Genomic DNA, 17,617 nt, shown 5'->3' with positions numbered 1-17,617 from the left:
CAAAGTTCTCCCAAATTAAATCCGTGGCATATGTGTGTGAATGGAAGTTTATTTACAAAATGCTAGAAAGGAAGTGTTACTCACATTGCTCTTTCCAGCTACAACTACAAAAGGACAGCTATGCCCTCATTTCAGCAGCGCTCATTACTGATCCAACAAAGCTCTTGTCCAAGCCCATAGAAAAACTGCCCCAGATTTCAACAATGACAAAAATAGGTCACTGCCACCCAGAAAAAAAATCCCACCCAGCGATAGAAGAACACCAGAAACAGAGGGATATTGCTATTTGTTTCAGTGCTCTAAAGCTGCAACAGAAGAAAAGATGGGAATGATACAAACCAGAAGGCAGCACACCTTACAGGATGCCTTTTATTTCCCTCCTCCACTACAAACCCTTCCACTCACCCCACGAAGTACCACCCTGGTGGTCACCTCTTGCCTATTTAAGACCAAGCAAGAGTTTTATTATGAATTCTGAATGGAATGTTACCTTCAGGCTGTAGCAGAGTTTTGACAGAGTATTAGATACACACCTCTTTTGGGGTTGTTTACATAGTTAATAAACTCATAAATAAACTGTACTTCAAAAACATACTTACTTGTTAAAGCAAAACTTGGATTTTCCACTTCCATACGCTGTATTTGGGCATTCAAAAACACTTTGATATCTATCCCTCTGGCAAATGATGATGAATTAAAAAATCTCGCTGGAATTTTTGAAGCAATATCTGGTTCATCTCTTCCAAACCCAAGGTTATAGAGCACTTCTTCAGGATCTTCCTCATAAAGCTCCAGTAATTCAGAAACACTAGACAAATGAAAGATGTTAACCACCCACATGTCTCCTTTTAAGATCCAGTCCCTTCTATCAAACTGCTAACTCAGCCCAGTAACCACTTTGGTTTATTGAACTTTTGACTCCTACAACTCAAGACTAGTTTTGGATATAATTGTGGAGATCTCTGCATCTCAAGTTTTCGTTCCCATTATGAGAGCCACTGGCCCAGACACATCACAGATCCAATCCCATAATTTCTAAAATCAGTCCTATTCTGCAGAGCCCAAATTTTAAAATGCCATTAAAAGTTCAGGCATTTTTAATGTTTAGGTCCATTTGTTAGCATTTACTGAAAACCAGAACAAAAGACAAACAGAAGTTTTCCAAGCAACCAAACGAAAATTCCTTTCTCAGCAAGGCACACAAAACAAGCCAAGCCCATGTAACAGAAACAGACCTTTAAAGCACAGTTTTACCTTGAAACAGTCGCGCTGCTTTTTCCAGAGCCGGTAGAGTTCATACTTCTCCCCTTCTGATGGAACTGCAGCCTCCTGTCCTTTGCCAGTACACCATTGCTGTCAACACAATCAGAGAGGACCCCTGAGACAAACCTCTTCTGTTCAGGGACTTGATTCTCTGTTTCACTGGAGAGCTAACCTGCCAGCACTGCCGAATTTCTCTTTTTCCCTTCAGTGTTCTCTGGTTTATATTATCCATGTCATTTATTGAAATGCAGAAACAAAAGCAAACCCTGGGCCACCTCAGTAAAAATGCACAGAGACAGTAAGACAGTAGGAAGGCAAATACGAGCTGGGAAAACAACCCCCGATCTGCCCTTGCTGCCCCACCCTCGCTGTTCCCACCCTCCTCCAGTAAGGAAGCCCAGCCTCGGGTGAGCTGTCCTTGCCCTGCCTTTTCCTGCCTCCCCTGGGCCGCTGCCTCCTCCAGCAGGACCACCTCTCCATGTAAGGGCACCCTCTCCACGTACCCTGCTCACCCCATGTGCCACCTGCCCGGACCTGGCTGGGGAAACTGAAGAGGCTCCCAGGGAAATGAAGCAACACAAGCTCCAGCCCACACTGCTGGCCAGTCTCTTTCCCAATCCCAAACTATTTCTTCCCTGCATCTGGAGAAGCTGCCAGAGCATTAGGTGGTATCCTGGGTTCAAACATACTTTTCCGGTTAATCTCTCTGAGGAACAAACTGTTCCTCCCCCAAACAGCCACCAAGAAACCAAAGGTGGCAGAGGATTCACCTAGGAGTGTATATTTAATTATGGAGCCCAACTCAGGAGGAATAGAGAGGATGCTTTCCACAGGGGCTGTGCAGTATTCACTGAAGTCTCAGTGGGGTTTTAGTTTCAGCACCTTTTATTTAGAAGCTCTAACCATCTCTCCTCTCTCAAAGTCTTTTTTCCCTGCTCCCAAAACACATCTGCTGTGACAGGTAAAACTAATTTTCCCTTGAAATTTCTGAAACAGTGAGCAATCAGTGAGGCAAAGAAGGTTAATCATGCAACATTGCTAAGATTTGTCATTTCTCTGTTTTCCCCCTGCTACTCCAAAATCTACGTCAGGTCTGCTGAAAGAATATAAAATCTTAACTTATTTTTTTTTTCTGCACCTCCTAACGGCTCTTTCTGTGTTATCTGTATCACTTCCTTCACTCTCATGTAAACAGATACAAGCAGAAGAGCTGTAGCTCCATGGTAGCCCCCATGACTTCCACTGCCCATTCTCCCCCCTGCCCTTCAGTATAAATATTCCTCTGAAGTAAACAAACACAAAAAAAAGATGTTTACCATGTTTCTGTTTGGGTATCACTTCGTAGTTGATTAGCTGTAGAGAAAGAAGAAGAAGTTATATTCAGACCTCTTCAGAGCTACACTTCTCACAATCAGTACAAAGAAGCAGACAGTGAGCACGCTTAAAAACAGTCCTGCAAAAACCAGATTTTACTTCTTCCATAAAAATGGGATTGTCAAGGGTTTCTAATATATGGCTGATATAAAAATGATCTGGTTTATTAAAGCTCTGTTTACAATTAAATCTCATATGGACACACGTTTACATCCTGTCATTAATCTCATTACTTAAAATTTAAATTGTGATAAGCTGGTAATTGTTATATAAACCATTTATTGCTTTGCAACTGAAGCCATGATTACCAGCTGCAGGGCTGTTCCTGGGTGGGAAGGGGAGGAGGACAAGCAGGCATGCAAAGATTGCTCCAGTTGAGAAAGCAAAGAATAAAAGAAAGGCAGAAGGCCCCACGGCCAGATGCTGAGACTATTTGTTCATCTTTTTATCAGCAAAGTGGGGCAGGGCCCTGGCTGCCTGAGCCGTGCAATACATGGACCAGAGAGCTCAGTGAAGCCCTTGGTGCTGATGGGGCCAGCAGACATTGAGGGATAGGTGATAGGGCTCAGAGTTGATAGCCTCAGGAGGAAGGCTGTTCCCAGGCACCAAACACCTGGTCACCAGGCTGACAGGGAAGTCAGCACTTTCCACAGCTGGATCACATGGGAATGTTCCAGGCAGCATTATTCTTTCAGAACTGAACTTCAGACTTAAATTATGGGTTCTCCAAAGAGGACACTCAGCATTAACAACTTGCCACAGGAGACAGGCAAGGAGCACGTGTCTGTTATAGCAGCCCTCAGAATCAGGTATGAAAAGAGTAATGTCACACACTGCCAGGAAAACCCTGCATCTCGACCTGCTGTGCCAGCAGGGCAAAGTCAGCACCTGTGAGCAGAACACGGAAACCTCTCAGCCTCTCTCTTGGTTTCAGAGACATCACAAAGAAATGTATGCAAAACACAGACCCACATCTCTTCTTTTCAATACTCTTGCCTATAATAGGAAGGTAAGCCTCTCTGTAAGGATTATCCAGTGACTAAGTTGAAAGGCTGAACCATGGGTTTTACCAGCTCAGCAGTGGGCTGGGGTTACAGGGCCCTGCCCAATGCCCTCTGTACCATTCACACAGGGCTCTGGCTTGCATCTGGACTCAGGCAGTCATGGCTGCACAAGGGCAGGCCATTCATCCCAGCCTCAAAGGGGCTGTCTGTCTGGCAGGGCATGCAGCCCTGCTCCAAGCAGCTCTGTTGTCCCCTTGTTCTTGGATGGGAAGTAAAGCCCAGCAGAAACATCCGCATCATTACACAGAAAAATCAACCAGCAGTTCTAGTGCTGGGATCTTTTCATCTGAACAAGCTAAATCATGCTAAAGACCCACAAAAACCAGCAGTCCTTGGAAATTATAAAGAGAAAAACTGAAAAGAAAAAAGTGACATGATGTACTAAAATCCACTGATTCTTGTGTTCTTGGTCATAGGCTCAGACCCTTGGATTATCATTACACAGAAACTTTTTCTATGAAATCTTTGTGCTGCAGGCAATCTAACAAATGGAAAAAGCTGTCAAAAGGAAAATTTAATCCTTTTAATCTATTGCAATAGGAGACTCATTTACTGCTTTTCCATCATCAGATCAAGATCACTACCAGATAAACTTCTTTCCCTTAGAAGTCTTAAATCTTTAAAAACTAAATCTATTTCCTTCCTCCAGGCCTTGTCCCACTACTCTGACACTACTGGCAAGACTACCATGGAAGGAAAGGGCTTTCTACTACACCAGTTCTGACACTTAGCAAAAGTTGTAATTCAAAAACATTAAAAGCTAAACTGGGAGTTGTGCCTTGTTTTTTTTAAACACTGAAAGCAGATAACATCTTATATCCTCCCTGGATATAAGGGGGAGGATACAAACCAGGACATGGTTTGTAAGACTTTTTTTTTTGCTATTTTACAAGATGCTTCTGTTAGAACAGAATCCACAGTGCTTTTGCTAGCTGGTTTATGGACACCTCTGATCTATGATCAACATCAAGGCAAGAAGTCTTTTATACAAAGTCCACGGGGAACAGTCACATCTCCTTCCCCTTAAAAAAGGGAAGAGAAAGAAAAGGCAAGCAGCTAGCAACAGAAGAGTGTGTGTTGTGGTTGATCCAAAATACTTACTCAGCTTTGGTGCTTTTCACTTTTAAAAGCACTTAGCTCTTAATGGGTTTGCCTCGTGGCTGACAGAATTTCATTCCGCCTTTCAGAAGGTTGCACATGCCACTCCCAAGGGATTCAGTGGAAGTGGGGCATGCATGGCTGCCAAGAGTAACCCATGGACAAGAAGAGCAAGTAGGAGAAATCATTTTCTCACAGCCTTGGTAAGTGCTCCAGGCTTTTCTGTCATCGTGGGTATTAAAATGAGAGGGCAGAAGCAAATTCAGGGCTGCGTCTGACCTTTGGGTCAGAGACCCAGAGTGTTTAACTCTAGCAATAGTCTAAACAACTTCAAAAAGCAAACCTCCCTGCATTTTTTTGTGTGCTTCATCCTGCTTTTCTAGCCAATGCTGTCCTTCAAAATAAAAATCAGATGACTGAGTATAATTTTCTTTGCTAGAAAAAGAGTCATAATCTGCCACACCCACCTTCGGCTCCCAGGGATAAGTCATCTTCAAAACTTCCTCCATTTCTCACCAGCATGCCTGAAAACATACAGTTAGCACTTCAACAACTACAATGCTCCAATGTTTTCTTTCCAGCTGCTTATCTAAAGATATTAGCAAGACACTTTATTTGATACAAGAAATAACTAGACTTTATTTACAATCCCTGCATTACTCATGCAGTGAAAATGCAGTAAGAAGTTACATTTCAGAACACAGCAAAATGATTTTGAAAGGGAACGACTACAACACTGCTTTGGTTTTGCACTCAGAAACACTTCCAAGTCAATGTGTGAGCAAATTAACTTCAAGTGGGAACCTGGAGGTACCACTCAGCACATCTGTGCCTTTGGCTGCTGCGTTATCTATCCTCCAGACATCTTACCAGGAGAGTCCAGAGTCTGAGCCCAGCTGGAGCATTCCCCTCTCACCTTCCTGTACCAGATTAGGAGGTGAAGTGAAGACTCCAGGCACAGCAAGTAATTCTTCTTCATCCTGTCACTACCTGCACATTCCCACTGTACTTTGAACTTTTGTATTCAGACCTGCTCAGATAGTAAAATTTTCAGGTGTGGCAACCACAGTTATTAGAGGCAGAGACTGCTTAATGCTCTCCAGTTTGGAGACAAAATCACCTCCCTGTTTTGCACATCGGGGAGTTTTTTTTTACTAAGATCTCCAGAAAGACTTATTCAAGTTCTTTTTCCCCTTCTCCAGTTGCTCAGGCACAATTGCTCCCCTGTTGCAGAGAATAACTCTGCAACACTGACCCAGCTTTGGTTTGCTACTGAAGACACCAAGTCTCACATCAATGTCCTTGAAAACATAGTTTCCAGCAAAAGAGATTTCAGTAGGTGAAGCCCTTCCTTACCCTTCAACAGAGGATTGCTTTGCTCATCCAGGGAGGCTCCCAGAGGCGTTCTGAAACCACAGAAGAGATTACCACTACTTAAAAAACTTGCTGCTTCATGTCCTTCCTTACAGCATGTAACAAGCTTGTGATAGCAGCCGTTGTCCCTCCCTCCCTCCTTCCCTCCCTCCGCCCCCAGAAAGCACAAACATCTGACGACTGGCAATAACTTCCTAAACAACCCCCAGCCCTCTAAATAAATACACCTTGCAGAGAAAAACAGCAAAATATAATAACTGCACAAAGCTCAAACACCTTCAGGAGCAGCAGCCCCTGCTGAGGAAAATCATGGACTTCTCAGCAAAACACCCAGAAAAAACAAGCATGAATTTTTGAATGGATTAATTCAATCTCATTTATGCAGCAAAAACTGTTGCCATTTTTCTACACATTTAAAACTTCTTGGAGAGAGGGGTGAAAAGTTTTATTTGATGATCAGGAAGAATCAAGACAAAACATCTTGACAGCTATGTTAGCTGTCACTTGCCAGTTCTGATGACTTACAGGCTGTTCACACTAGTTCTTTTTTGGATGATCCCTCTCACATCTGTTGCCTGAAGGGCAGGGGATTTGCCCAACCTCGTGGTGCTTGAAAGGAGCAGCAGAAGCCTCCCAAATGACAGGTCCATACCCACTCTGGGTTCACACTGTATTTGTTGACACTAGCTAGATGTTTCCACATCTTGTCTCTCAGACATGTTTAACCAAAGCCTTGTCACTCTAAGTAGGACAGCTTTAACTTTCAATGCTCAATACAAATTCAGAAATATAATACTCATAAAAAGGGGAAAAGCAGATGATTTATCCACCTACATTATGTATGTTTCATTTGGATTTTTAATTAGACAAACACATAAACTTGCCCCAAGACCTGAAAGTAAACAGTGCTCTGATACAGTATTTATTTTGGTGCCACAGCCAAATTAAGGAAGGAAAGTTTGCATCTGCTTTCTAACAGACCTTACACTTCACAACTTTATTTTTCTTTCCCCTCTGAAAAAAGCTCACTCTCTCCAGATGCAGCCTGCTGATATGGAGCAAGCTCACTTCAACACGCCTTCTGCAAAGCAAAGCAAAGCAAAGCCCCACCGTGGTGGGACTCCAAGGCAGACAGCCAGAGCATCCAGGTGCACAAGCACATTCCAGGCGACAGGACACACTCTGCCAAGGCTCAGATCTCCTGCATTTCTGGAGATCTGTCCAGTCAGAGTCTGAAAAAACTTTGGCTATATTGTCTAAACCTGTCAGGCTACAAGAAGCCTTATGTTCTGAGGTAATAGCTACGCTGGACGTTTACTCCCTGGCCCTGATGGGTGCGCTCCCAATCTTTTCCCTCTCCTTCCCTAGTGACTCCCATGCCTCTATGTTTTCAATGTAGAAACTTGCTGGCATTGACTCTGACAGCCAAGGTCAGTGCTGCATGCAGTGGCTGGCAGAAAGCAGTAAAAGCATCCATCAAAGCTGGCATTTTCCTTTCGAAATTCAGTCTGTCACCATTACAGCACATTAGCAGCTACCAGAAAAGCATCCTTTCAACCACTCCTTGCTGCCCTACCTGCATGGCTGCACACAGCTGCCATACACCCCTGCCTTTGAAAAACTTGCTCTTAAGAACTAAACAAAACATGAGTTTAAACAACGGAGAAGTACCACACACAAATCCTTTCGGACAGCAGCACAGATATCTCTGCCTTTCTGCACCAGGTTGTTTTCCAAGGCTCTGCCAAGGCCCATGGCTCTGGCTCAGAGCAGCTCTGTGCACTTGGGAGTGTTGGGCTGTGGGACCCTTCCTTCCCCTTGCTGTGCCCTCAGGATGGGATCTCCCTGCCTCACACAGCCTCAAGGCTTCCTCTCATTCCAGAACTTTGTTCAGCTACCAGTTGTGGTCAGGTGGTCTCTCAGAACAACACAAAGGTTTTGCACTGTGCTGTGGAAGTGTTCAAATCTCAGCTTTTAAAACCTTATCTGGGCAGAAGCCATGTTTATTTTAAACTTGAAGCAAAAAATCTCTTCTTTCTAAGGCATTTCAAGAACTCACTTCCTGCATATCTACAGGAGATGGCTCCTAGATACCTCCCACATCCCCTGTATTACTGGCAGAGTTTAAATATATTCAATCAAAATAATACACGTCATCATAATAGTTGACAAAAATTTATCTATCAGTATAATACTAACACTTGTGCTTTAACTTTTATGAGCTTTCTTATTACTTCAAGATGCCTTTTCAAAGTACTGGGGAGAGAGAAAAAGAGGCCTTTTTCAGAGGCATGTGATTCCCAAAATGTGAATGAAGCAGAGTTTGAGTAACAGCTGACATTTTTATGCCTCCATAATTCTAATCACAGTATGATAAATACCTGCTTTTTTGCTTTTGGAGTTTGCTGCTAGTTATTTCTTTACAAAAATCCCAAAACAACAAAATGGATATCTATTAAGGTAAATAATATGGGAAATTAGGAACCCTCCTCTCCTCTAAAGCAGATGTGAAACAGAGATGCCAAGTAATAAAAGCCCCAAACCACTAACATAAGTATCAAAGGACAGACAGTAATTCTGTTTATCCATATTAGAACACTACTGATGCCTTTAGAAACAAACAAAGGAATAAAACTTAGAAGCAGATCTATTTATGCAGTGGGTTGATATTAAGGTTTTTTTGTGCTGCTGCCAACTCAAACCAGAAAACAAGACTTTAAAAGTGCCAATTTTCTTCTGATTTCACGAACATGTACAGAAACTCAGAAAATGTGAAGGACTACTTTTAGAAAACATGTAACAGAAAAAATATTGCATTCAGTAACTGAACCTTCATTTGTAGTAATAGCTACATGGTAACTTGTTACGGAGCTAACTTGTAAGAATAAGGTTGTCTCATGAACCAGAAATAGAAGCTTGGTTTGTGTATGCTCACACTTTTTAGCAACCAAAGCTTGACAGCAAAACCAGTGTTATTAAACAAGCAAGAAATTTCAGGAAAAGCAACTTACAAATTGTAAATTTCACAATAGTTATTTTTAAACAAAACACTGTAGTACCTGCAGGGCTATTCCATTGTCCTCTGTTAATGCCGTCCTCTTTTCCCCTCTACATTGTTATCTAGGTTTCTATACATACAATCACTTGTAACACTGCAAATTGAATTATCACTTTTCTGCACATGCTAGCAACTGCTTGCACGTACATTAGGCACAAAAAATTAAACTATTCTGCAGTTTAAAACACAAGGAACTGTGCAGCCCTTCACAGGCAGCTGGGATTGCATCTTCCAGACATGAACCGCAGACACTGGCACCCTGCACGCCACAGAGCAGGGGCTAACCCCTGTCTGAATAGCATTGTTTAGCAAATCTGGTTTTAAAAGTCCTTCTGAGCAGAACACAAGACTACTCTCAAAATACTGACAACAGTAAACAGCTGTACTTTAAAAGGCTACTGTGCAAGGAGGACAACAGGTTTCAAAAACATGAATTACCTAAATTTGTGTTTCTCTATTAGCAAAAGGAAAGTTAACTTGTGCTTTGTAAAACAAGATTTAGACAGAGTGGCAGTGAAGCATTAGGAAAAATATCACCCTCAATGGCCTCTTTCCTCTCCAGTCCTTACTTTTTTTTTTGCCCTCCCCACTCAAAAAATACTTCCAAGAAAGCACTGAATTCGTAATATTGATTTAAAGAAAACTGTTTAGTAGACCAATGGGACACCAGGTCTGAGGTAAAGTCAGAAAAATCTTCTCCCATTCTAGCATTTTGGAAGAATGGGCTGTCAGGTCTGAACATTGTATTTTAGGGATTAGTATGATTTCAAGGCTGTAGCTGCCAACACCCTATCCAAGGCACAGCCTGTAAAAATCTGAAGAAAACTATATGGAGGATCCTGCAGCTAAAACACTTCAGTTACAGAGTAAGATCAGTCAGTTACTTACTGGATCAAGAGATCACAAAGGCACAACTAATCTCAGTGGTAAATTCTTGCCTTAATGTAGCTGCTCTTAAAAGGAGAAAGAAACCAGAAATATCAAATAGCAGAGGTCTTAAAATGTCATTGTCAGCTACTGGAAAGCTAGTTGTTACCTTCTCCCCATCAACTCTGCCTCCAAGGGCTGAATGGAGAAAAAGATAGGACAAAAGCAGCTGCTACTGATGTAGCACTTGTGCTTTTATAGGACTGAGAATGAAGAAAAAGTAATTCCATCAATACCTGTTCTAAACACCAAAGATTATTTGGCAACAGTAACAGAAATGCAGAATACATATACCGTGCCTCAAGTTAAGGATAGAAGAAATTGACTCAGACAAATCCAGTTAGTCTAAACTGTGGCATCACTCCTGAAGGCCCGTAAGCACAGAGCCATGCCGCGGAAGCACCGTTTCTTGAAATCTGCACCAAAAACCAGCAAGGAAACAGTGGAAGCTCAAAACTGGAGCCCCTCGGTGAGAACCATTGCAGCTTCCAAAGTAACGCTGCCTTCCTGACTCTCTGCTGAGTTCCTCCCCCGGCGGCTGAAAGCATTAATGAGACGCCAAGGAGAGAAGCGACGCCGAGCGCCAGCTCCCCTGCGGCCACGCGGGCTCGGGGCGCTGCTCGGGCGCAGCCCGGCCGGAGAAGCGGCGGTGCCCGCGCCTGTGCCCGCTCCGCTGCGCGGCCGGGGCCGCCTCCCTCCCTGCCTCCCTCCGCTGCCGCAGCGATCCGCCGGCGGGAGCACCCACCTGCAGTCCTTCAGCCATATCGCGATCTTCTCGTTGGGAACGCTGTGGCAGCCTTAGGGGCAGAGCAGGAGAGAGAAGCCGACAGTCAGTACCAGCGAGGCCGCCCCGCGGGGGTCCCGGTGGCCCGCGGGCTGCTGCCCCCGGCACTGACCTGCTCCTGCGGCCAGCGGCAGCTCGCCGCTGCCGCCGCCGCGATCCTCCTCCTCCTCCTCTTCCTCCTCTTCTTCCTCCTCCTCCTCCTCCTCGCCGCGGGCCAGCGCCGCTGCCGAGAAATCCTCCGCTTCCGACGCCTGCCAGGAGTCGCGGCTCTTGGCCCAGGCCTTCCTCTTCTGGGTCGCCCCTTGCCACTCCTCCGCCGCCGGGGGCTGCTCCATCGGGGCGGCGGCACCGGCGGGGGCTTCACGCCGGGAGGCGAGTGCCGGAGAGAGCCAGCCTGCCGGGCGAGCGGAGATGTGCCGTCCGTCCGGCTGTCCGTCCGTCCGCCCGCCCGCCCGGGAGCCGCGGGGCTGCCGGGGGGCGCGGGGCCGCCGTCCGCGCAGCTCCCGGGAGCGCGGCTGCCCCTCCCCGCGCTCACACGCCGACCCGGCCCGCCCCAGACCCGGCCACCGCCGCCCCCCGGCCGCCCCCGGACGGGCGCTCCCGGCCCCGCAGGTGCCCGCCCCGGCAGAGCTCGGGCGGCCCGGCCGCCCTCGGTACTCACATGTCGCGCCGCGGCGAGGCGGCGGCGGAGGCTGCGCCCGCCCGGGCTGCGGGCGGCGGCGGCGGCGGCGGCTCTGACTTCCTCATACCGCTGCGGGATGAGAAAACTCGGCGGCCACGTGACGGCGGCAGGGCCGGCGGCAGAGCGGGGCCTCCCGCCGGGGCCGGGCCGCCGTCTCGGGCAGGGATGCGGGGCAGGGGCGCGGGGTCGGGCCCGCTGGCGCTGCGGCAGCGCGGCCCCTCGGGCCTGGGCTGGCTCGGAAGGGCCGCCCGTGGCCTGGGCCCGTAAAGATGTTTCCAAACTAAAAAAGATGCCGAGCAGCGAAGAGGGGCTTTGCAGGGTTTTATCTGGGGGAACGGGAGTGGGGAGGGGAGAGAAGACACTAGGAAAAGTACAGGATGTGTGCTGGGTACACACAGCCTTCGGCCTCGCTTCCAGGAGTGTGAAATTAGAACAGCCTCTGCTCGGGCACAGCCTGGGGGCTGCAGGGACACCAGGAGCACCAAACCCGGCCTCTTAAAAATCTTAAATTTGAAGCCTTTGTCATCTCCTTCAGGATGTACCAGAATCAACTGATAAACCCAGCAAAAGACGAACGGGTTCCCATATACGGGAAGGAGGTGCGGACAAAAGGCGGCTTTCACTGTGGGGGCCGAGTGCCATTTCTTGAGCAGTGTCTCCTGCTTGGGGAGGAGACGGCAGGCGGACAGCAGCCCTGGCTCGGTCGGTCACTGGGGGCACGGTGGGCCGGCTGCTGCCCGCCCTGCGGGGGGAGCAGGGCACTGCCGTCCTGCCTGGGGTCAGACTTCACATCCGACACACTGCTACAGGAGCCCGGCACGGCCAGCGAGCTCACCTGCACCCGCGGAGCTGGGAGAAATAAGCTTTTGAAACAGGTCTTTTACAATGTTTTCATCAAAATATGCTGAATTAGCAAACACAAGCAGCAAAATTAACCCGTGTTTTCTGGAGTTGTAAAACCGGTGTTGACAGCCAGGCACATGACGTACTTCATGTTTAAAGGCAAATCTGCCTTTGGAAATAAAAGTTTAATGACACCCAATCAATATTCTTTCATTATCTAGTTTTATAGGTAAAACCTTTCAAGGAATTTCTGTTTCTTGTTTTTCCTAAACCCCTCTAGCCCACCCACTACTTTACGCATATACAGCCTTAGTAAGATAAATTTCCCGTCACCACAAGTCAATTTCCTAAACACACCCTAATTTTTTTAATGGTTTGTATTGAAATAAAACCAGAAGAGCAGTAGCACAAAGGACAAAGTGCGTTTGTATTTAATTTGACCCTGAAAGTACACATTCTGTCGATGTTTTGAGACGGTATTTTTGAATTTCTTTAAAAAGAGCAAACTACATTTGAATCTTTCCCGTTGATCCTCAAAATAATCAAATAATTTTCTCAGCAGGGCTTGTTGCACACAGTGCAGGATTTGCATAAGCTAATATGGAGCATGTCCTGAGCCACGGGTGTCCCAAGTGGTGAGCCAGAGGGTCAGCACAGGTCCTGTGCCCTCCACCACGGGTGCTGGGGCTTGGACCTGGGCTGAGGCTCCTACAGGTGTATTTATAGCACTAGGATCTTAAAATCTGATTTTTTTCTGGCTTTGTTGGCAAGCACCTAGCGCAGTATTTCTTCAACATAATGGCCTATTTTCCATTTTATGTGTGTGCATAAATATATGTACCCATTAATAAGTGGCCCTTTGAGGTTGAGCTGCCTGGATGAGAGCTGTAGGAGCAGCAGGGAGGGCCTAGAGAAGTTTAACCTCTGCCATTGTTTGCTGCCTAAGAGGGAGCACAATTTCTTCTTGAAAGTTACAGCTTCACTGGCACAGCCAAGGGTGAACAGTTGCAAGCTAAAAGCAGCTACTGTCTGGCCGTGCCAATACATCCTTAAGGAGTTCTTAATGCACAAATTACTGACATTATTGTCTATAATTGCTTGTCTGTTGTGACAACACTTACTCAGGGAATGTCAGAAATGTAAACAGCAGCCAATAGCTTTTTGCAGTGAAGTCCTGCCAGTACAGCACTGGGCTCCCTCTTGCACCTTCATACCATACTAACAAAATCCTTTTTGTCTCTATATGAGTAAGGATTGCACAATCAAATCCTATATTAAGCAGAACATTTTTCAAGGAAAATATGTGGCTTGTTATTTCTTTTAGTACTTGTAATCAAAAAGTCAGTTTGTTCTGTAATAAAAGTTTGTCTTGCTTCAGAATGTAATTTGTTAGATGTACTTCAAAGCATTAAATTCATTGGGAAAAAATCATGTCATCTGGTCACTTAAATTAGACCAACTTTTTTTTCCCCCAAATTATTTTGAAACCATTCAAATAAAACATTGTGTAGGCATTAATTAGATAGAGATAAATTGTGTTTTATATTGTGTTATAAATTTCTAAAGGAAGATTTATAACCACAGAACCATTAGCAGTACTACTTAGTACTACCAACTAAAAAGCACAGAGACACACACATTTTAAGAATAGTAATAATTCTCACATTTGTCATCTGGGTGCTGGCCCTGGGTATATGAATATATGTGTAAATACACACAGAGAGAAATACAATTTAGCCCAGAAATACCACTAAGTCACTGTCTTTTCTTAAAAGAACAAAAACCTTTGAAGTGGACTTGATGCAATTTTTGCCTGCAGAGAATTCTTTGAGATGCAGTATTGTGTGAAAAAATAAAGTCCTACATAACTCAAAGATATAAATGAGGTGCTTCCACCAGTTCCCATGGGCATTTGTTCCCATGTCTGAGTGCACTGCAAGGAGCATTTTCCTGCTACAGCTGGGCTAGGCTTCCCCAGGCTTTGAAGCACATCGTGTCCCTGCTAGTTCTGTACATCAGGAGAGCCTCCAGTGTTCAGGAAGGATTTCACAATTTATCTGTATCCCTCCATACAGTATGGGGAGATAGGGATAAGCCTCTGGAAACCAAAGAACTATTTCCAGGCTGCAAATCTGGGCTCTTGGTAGCATGGTCAAAGCCTATGCTTTGTCCTCTGCTGCCTTCCCAGGAACTGCAGGCATCCAGCGCTGGAGGAGGATTGGAGGAAATGGGATCAAGACATGCTGGTAAGATCTGGACTGGTCAGATTTGGAATCTGTTTCCTCTGTTTTCCAGCTCAGCTGAGGGCTAAGCCCACCCTCTCGGGATGACCATCTACAGGAGGAGCAGCCATCAAAGCCCCATTGGCAGATCTTGCCACAGAGAAGACACGGTGGCAAATGGGTAACATACAGAAGCTACGAGACTGACTAATTAGGAATAGGTTTATAGACAAAAATAGAAAAAAAAAATTAAAACCCCAACAAACCAAAACAAAAATCCCCTCCCCCAAAAAAACAAAAAGAAAAAAAGACATTAAAACCCCCCCAAAACTCTCTGTGCCTTGTGTCTTCCTTTGACAGGAGTAATGGGAGTTATTTCATAGGTGTGCATTCAGAGATGTAGTGCAATATGACAAAAACCTTCTGTGAGTCTTTCACGTGGCAGTAGAACCGGTTCTTGACAGGGGGAGAAACTCCATGCTGCTGCCTAATGTGGTTTGATCCTGGGACTTGCAGCTCCAAGTCAGCAATGTTTCATGACCACAATTGGATTTCCATATTATTGGCAGACAGAAGAGAGGAGGAGCTAACAAATAGTTCACCTTTGCAAGCATTGTTACAAAAAAATATTCCTACATAGTAACAAAACTATGATAAATACTGTGCAGTTATTTGCTTTGGCAGGGTCTGTGTTTGAGAGCTGGAGAATGCATGAAGAAACACACAACCCACTGTCATGCACATCTTTAAAGTTTCCACAGCTCCATTTTAGTAAACACGCTTTGTTAAATTAAGCAATTTCTTTCTAAGCCAAGATTATTAAAAAAAAAAAATTAAAAAAGTCTACTGAGGACTCTGCTATGCTGTAAATGAGAAAGACAGCCTGGCCAGACATGGGTAGTATCTATTCCCTGGCAAGAGAAGGGGCCCACCAGTGCCTTTTCCAATCTTCTGTTCAGATGGCCCACCACAGGGGTGGGCAGTTTTGTCTCCTGGCTTTTCCACCCTGCAGGGACAGCAAAAGGCTCGAAGTCAGTCCTTGCAGAGCTCCTCCAGGGTGTTGGTAGCCGGGAAAGTGCTGCTGCCTTTCTTCAAGTTGATATGGCAACTTCCCAGCTTCTCCATGTATATCTCACCTCCCTGGTCCTTCTAGCTAGGGGACCAACCAGTGCCTCTGGCTTCTACAGAGCATCTGTAGTCTTTTTTCTACCAGTTGAAATGCCTCTTTTTTTCTTTTTTTTTTTTTTTTTTTCTTGTTTGCCTTTTAAGCCATTGTCTATTGTTTTAGGCCTTTTGAAGGCCTTGTCTCTCTCACAGTGCTGACACCAAGCACACCCATATCATCTGCCATTCAGACCTTTGGGGATTTTCTTAACATACTTAAAAATGGGAACCTCACTTGTTTTCATACCATCCTGTCTTTCCAGAACCAAATTGAGTAACCAGAGTACTATGTTGCTAAGTCAGAACAGACTGTCTCCTTTCACCCTATAAAATATATATAACATAAGATGATAAAGAATCAAAACTGTGCCATGAAACAATAATAATATGCACACCATCTTTTTTCCTAAATGTTCATTTTTAAAATTACATATTTAGAGGGAACTGCTAAAAGTGAAAGACAATTACATCTAGAGTATCATTCAGCTATCTTTCTCTGTGAAGAAAAGAAATCATATACTTGGAACCATTACTGTTGCCAGACAGATGTTCTCTCTCAAATATGTAGAGTAGAAAGGATGGAAAGTAACCTGGCAGTTTTGTTCTAATAAATTAAAGTGTTAGGACAGTGTCTACAGTTTCTACAGCTTTGCCAGGCATTTTGTTTAAACATGAATGATATGCATGGTGTTCCTATAAGGTAAGGGAAAAAAAAAGCATTAAAGTTAATGCAAACTACATCTCTTCAGGCTCTTTTCAAACCAAATGTTGTCTGGTTTATGAAGCCACTTGTGCTTCTGGGACCTCTTGCAGGAGTAGGAAGGAGGAAAAAGCCACTTCCGCCAGGGCGTTTACAAGAGCTATAGCATAGCAAGAGGAAGTTTCTAAAGGAAGAGCCGGATATCTGTCCTGAAGGGGATTACAGCTGCACCACCAAGTCAGATGGACAGAACTGAGGCCAAGTACACAGAAATGTGTGAAAACAAGCAGCATGGGGAAGAGTGAAAGGCAGTTTTAAATCTCTCAAGAAGTAAATGCACTTCATGTCACTGAATTATATCAGTGGGTAGCTGTAATTTTTGATGTTCATATCTTTACCAAGAGATCAGGCAAAGGAAATAAATCCACAGGTTCAGGAAATTAAGGCTTTTGTTCATTTTAAACCCAATCCTGTGCATTTTCTCATTCTATGCTGCCTTTCTATAAATATAGTGACTGTGTTCATTCCCTTTCTGAGCACTGCCCATCCAAGACTATGGCACCAGGGCTATATCCATCTATGCATCTGTCTCCTCCACTGTAGGATTCTGTTCTCTGCTTTTACAGTTGAAGTACTTTAAGATGGTAATTTCAAATACTGTTACTGCTCATTTGTTTTAAATCTTATGTGTTCCAAAAGGCTGATAAAAGAACTACACATAAAAAATAAAGGTGAGAGATATCTCTCTGCACTTAAAAGATCTTTCTTTATCTTATCTTTCAAAAGCACTCAGCTGATATTTTGTCCTGTTTCTGCTCTCATTGGGATCCCTGATAAAGCTGTGTGTGTTTAGGGTAATTAAGCTTTCTAACATGCATTGAGGTAGGGAGTGGGCATTACACTGTCCATACTAACAGCAAACTGCAGGGATACAAAACAAGGGAACACAGCATATCCAGATCTGACTGACTTACTGTACATTTCCTTCCAAATCCATTTAGAAAACTCACTGAATTAATTTGGGTTTTTGCAATGAATCAGTGAAATAACATTTCATCAGCTCC

General features: G+C 44.7%; 1 protein-coding gene across 2 annotated transcripts in view; it reads right to left on the bottom strand.

The window, feature by feature from the left end:
- ITPRID2 (ITPR interacting domain containing 2) overlaps nucleotides 1-11,710 on the bottom strand; it is a 39,182-nt gene extending 27,472 nt beyond the window's left edge. For both annotated transcript variants that reach the window (XM_059853213.1, XM_059853214.1), the window contains exons 1-8: nucleotides 11,604-11,710; nucleotides 11,055-11,336; nucleotides 10,904-10,955; nucleotides 6,156-6,205; nucleotides 5,267-5,323; nucleotides 2,580-2,616; nucleotides 1,255-1,353; nucleotides 600-808 (exon numbers count right to left, since the gene is read on the bottom strand). In XM_059853213.1, the coding sequence (XP_059709196.1) occupies nucleotides 600-808; nucleotides 1,255-1,353; nucleotides 2,580-2,616; nucleotides 5,267-5,323; nucleotides 6,156-6,205; nucleotides 10,904-10,955; nucleotides 11,055-11,277 (727 nt within the window). In that variant the 5' untranslated portion in view covers nucleotides 11,278-11,336; nucleotides 11,604-11,710. The remainder of the gene's footprint in view (nucleotides 1-599; nucleotides 809-1,254; nucleotides 1,354-2,579; nucleotides 2,617-5,266; nucleotides 5,324-6,155; nucleotides 6,206-10,903; nucleotides 10,956-11,054; nucleotides 11,337-11,603) is intronic.
- Between the last annotated feature and the right edge of the window lie 5,907 nt (nucleotides 11,711-17,617).

This window comes from Haemorhous mexicanus, chromosome 8, assembly GCF_027477595.1.
Source record: "Haemorhous mexicanus isolate bHaeMex1 chromosome 8, bHaeMex1.pri, whole genome shotgun sequence".
Classification (NCBI taxonomy): Eukaryota; Metazoa; Chordata; class Aves; order Passeriformes; family Fringillidae; genus Haemorhous; species Haemorhous mexicanus.
The sequence above is the reverse complement of the archived record's forward strand: the minus strand, read 5'-3'. Positions and strand labels throughout refer to the sequence as shown.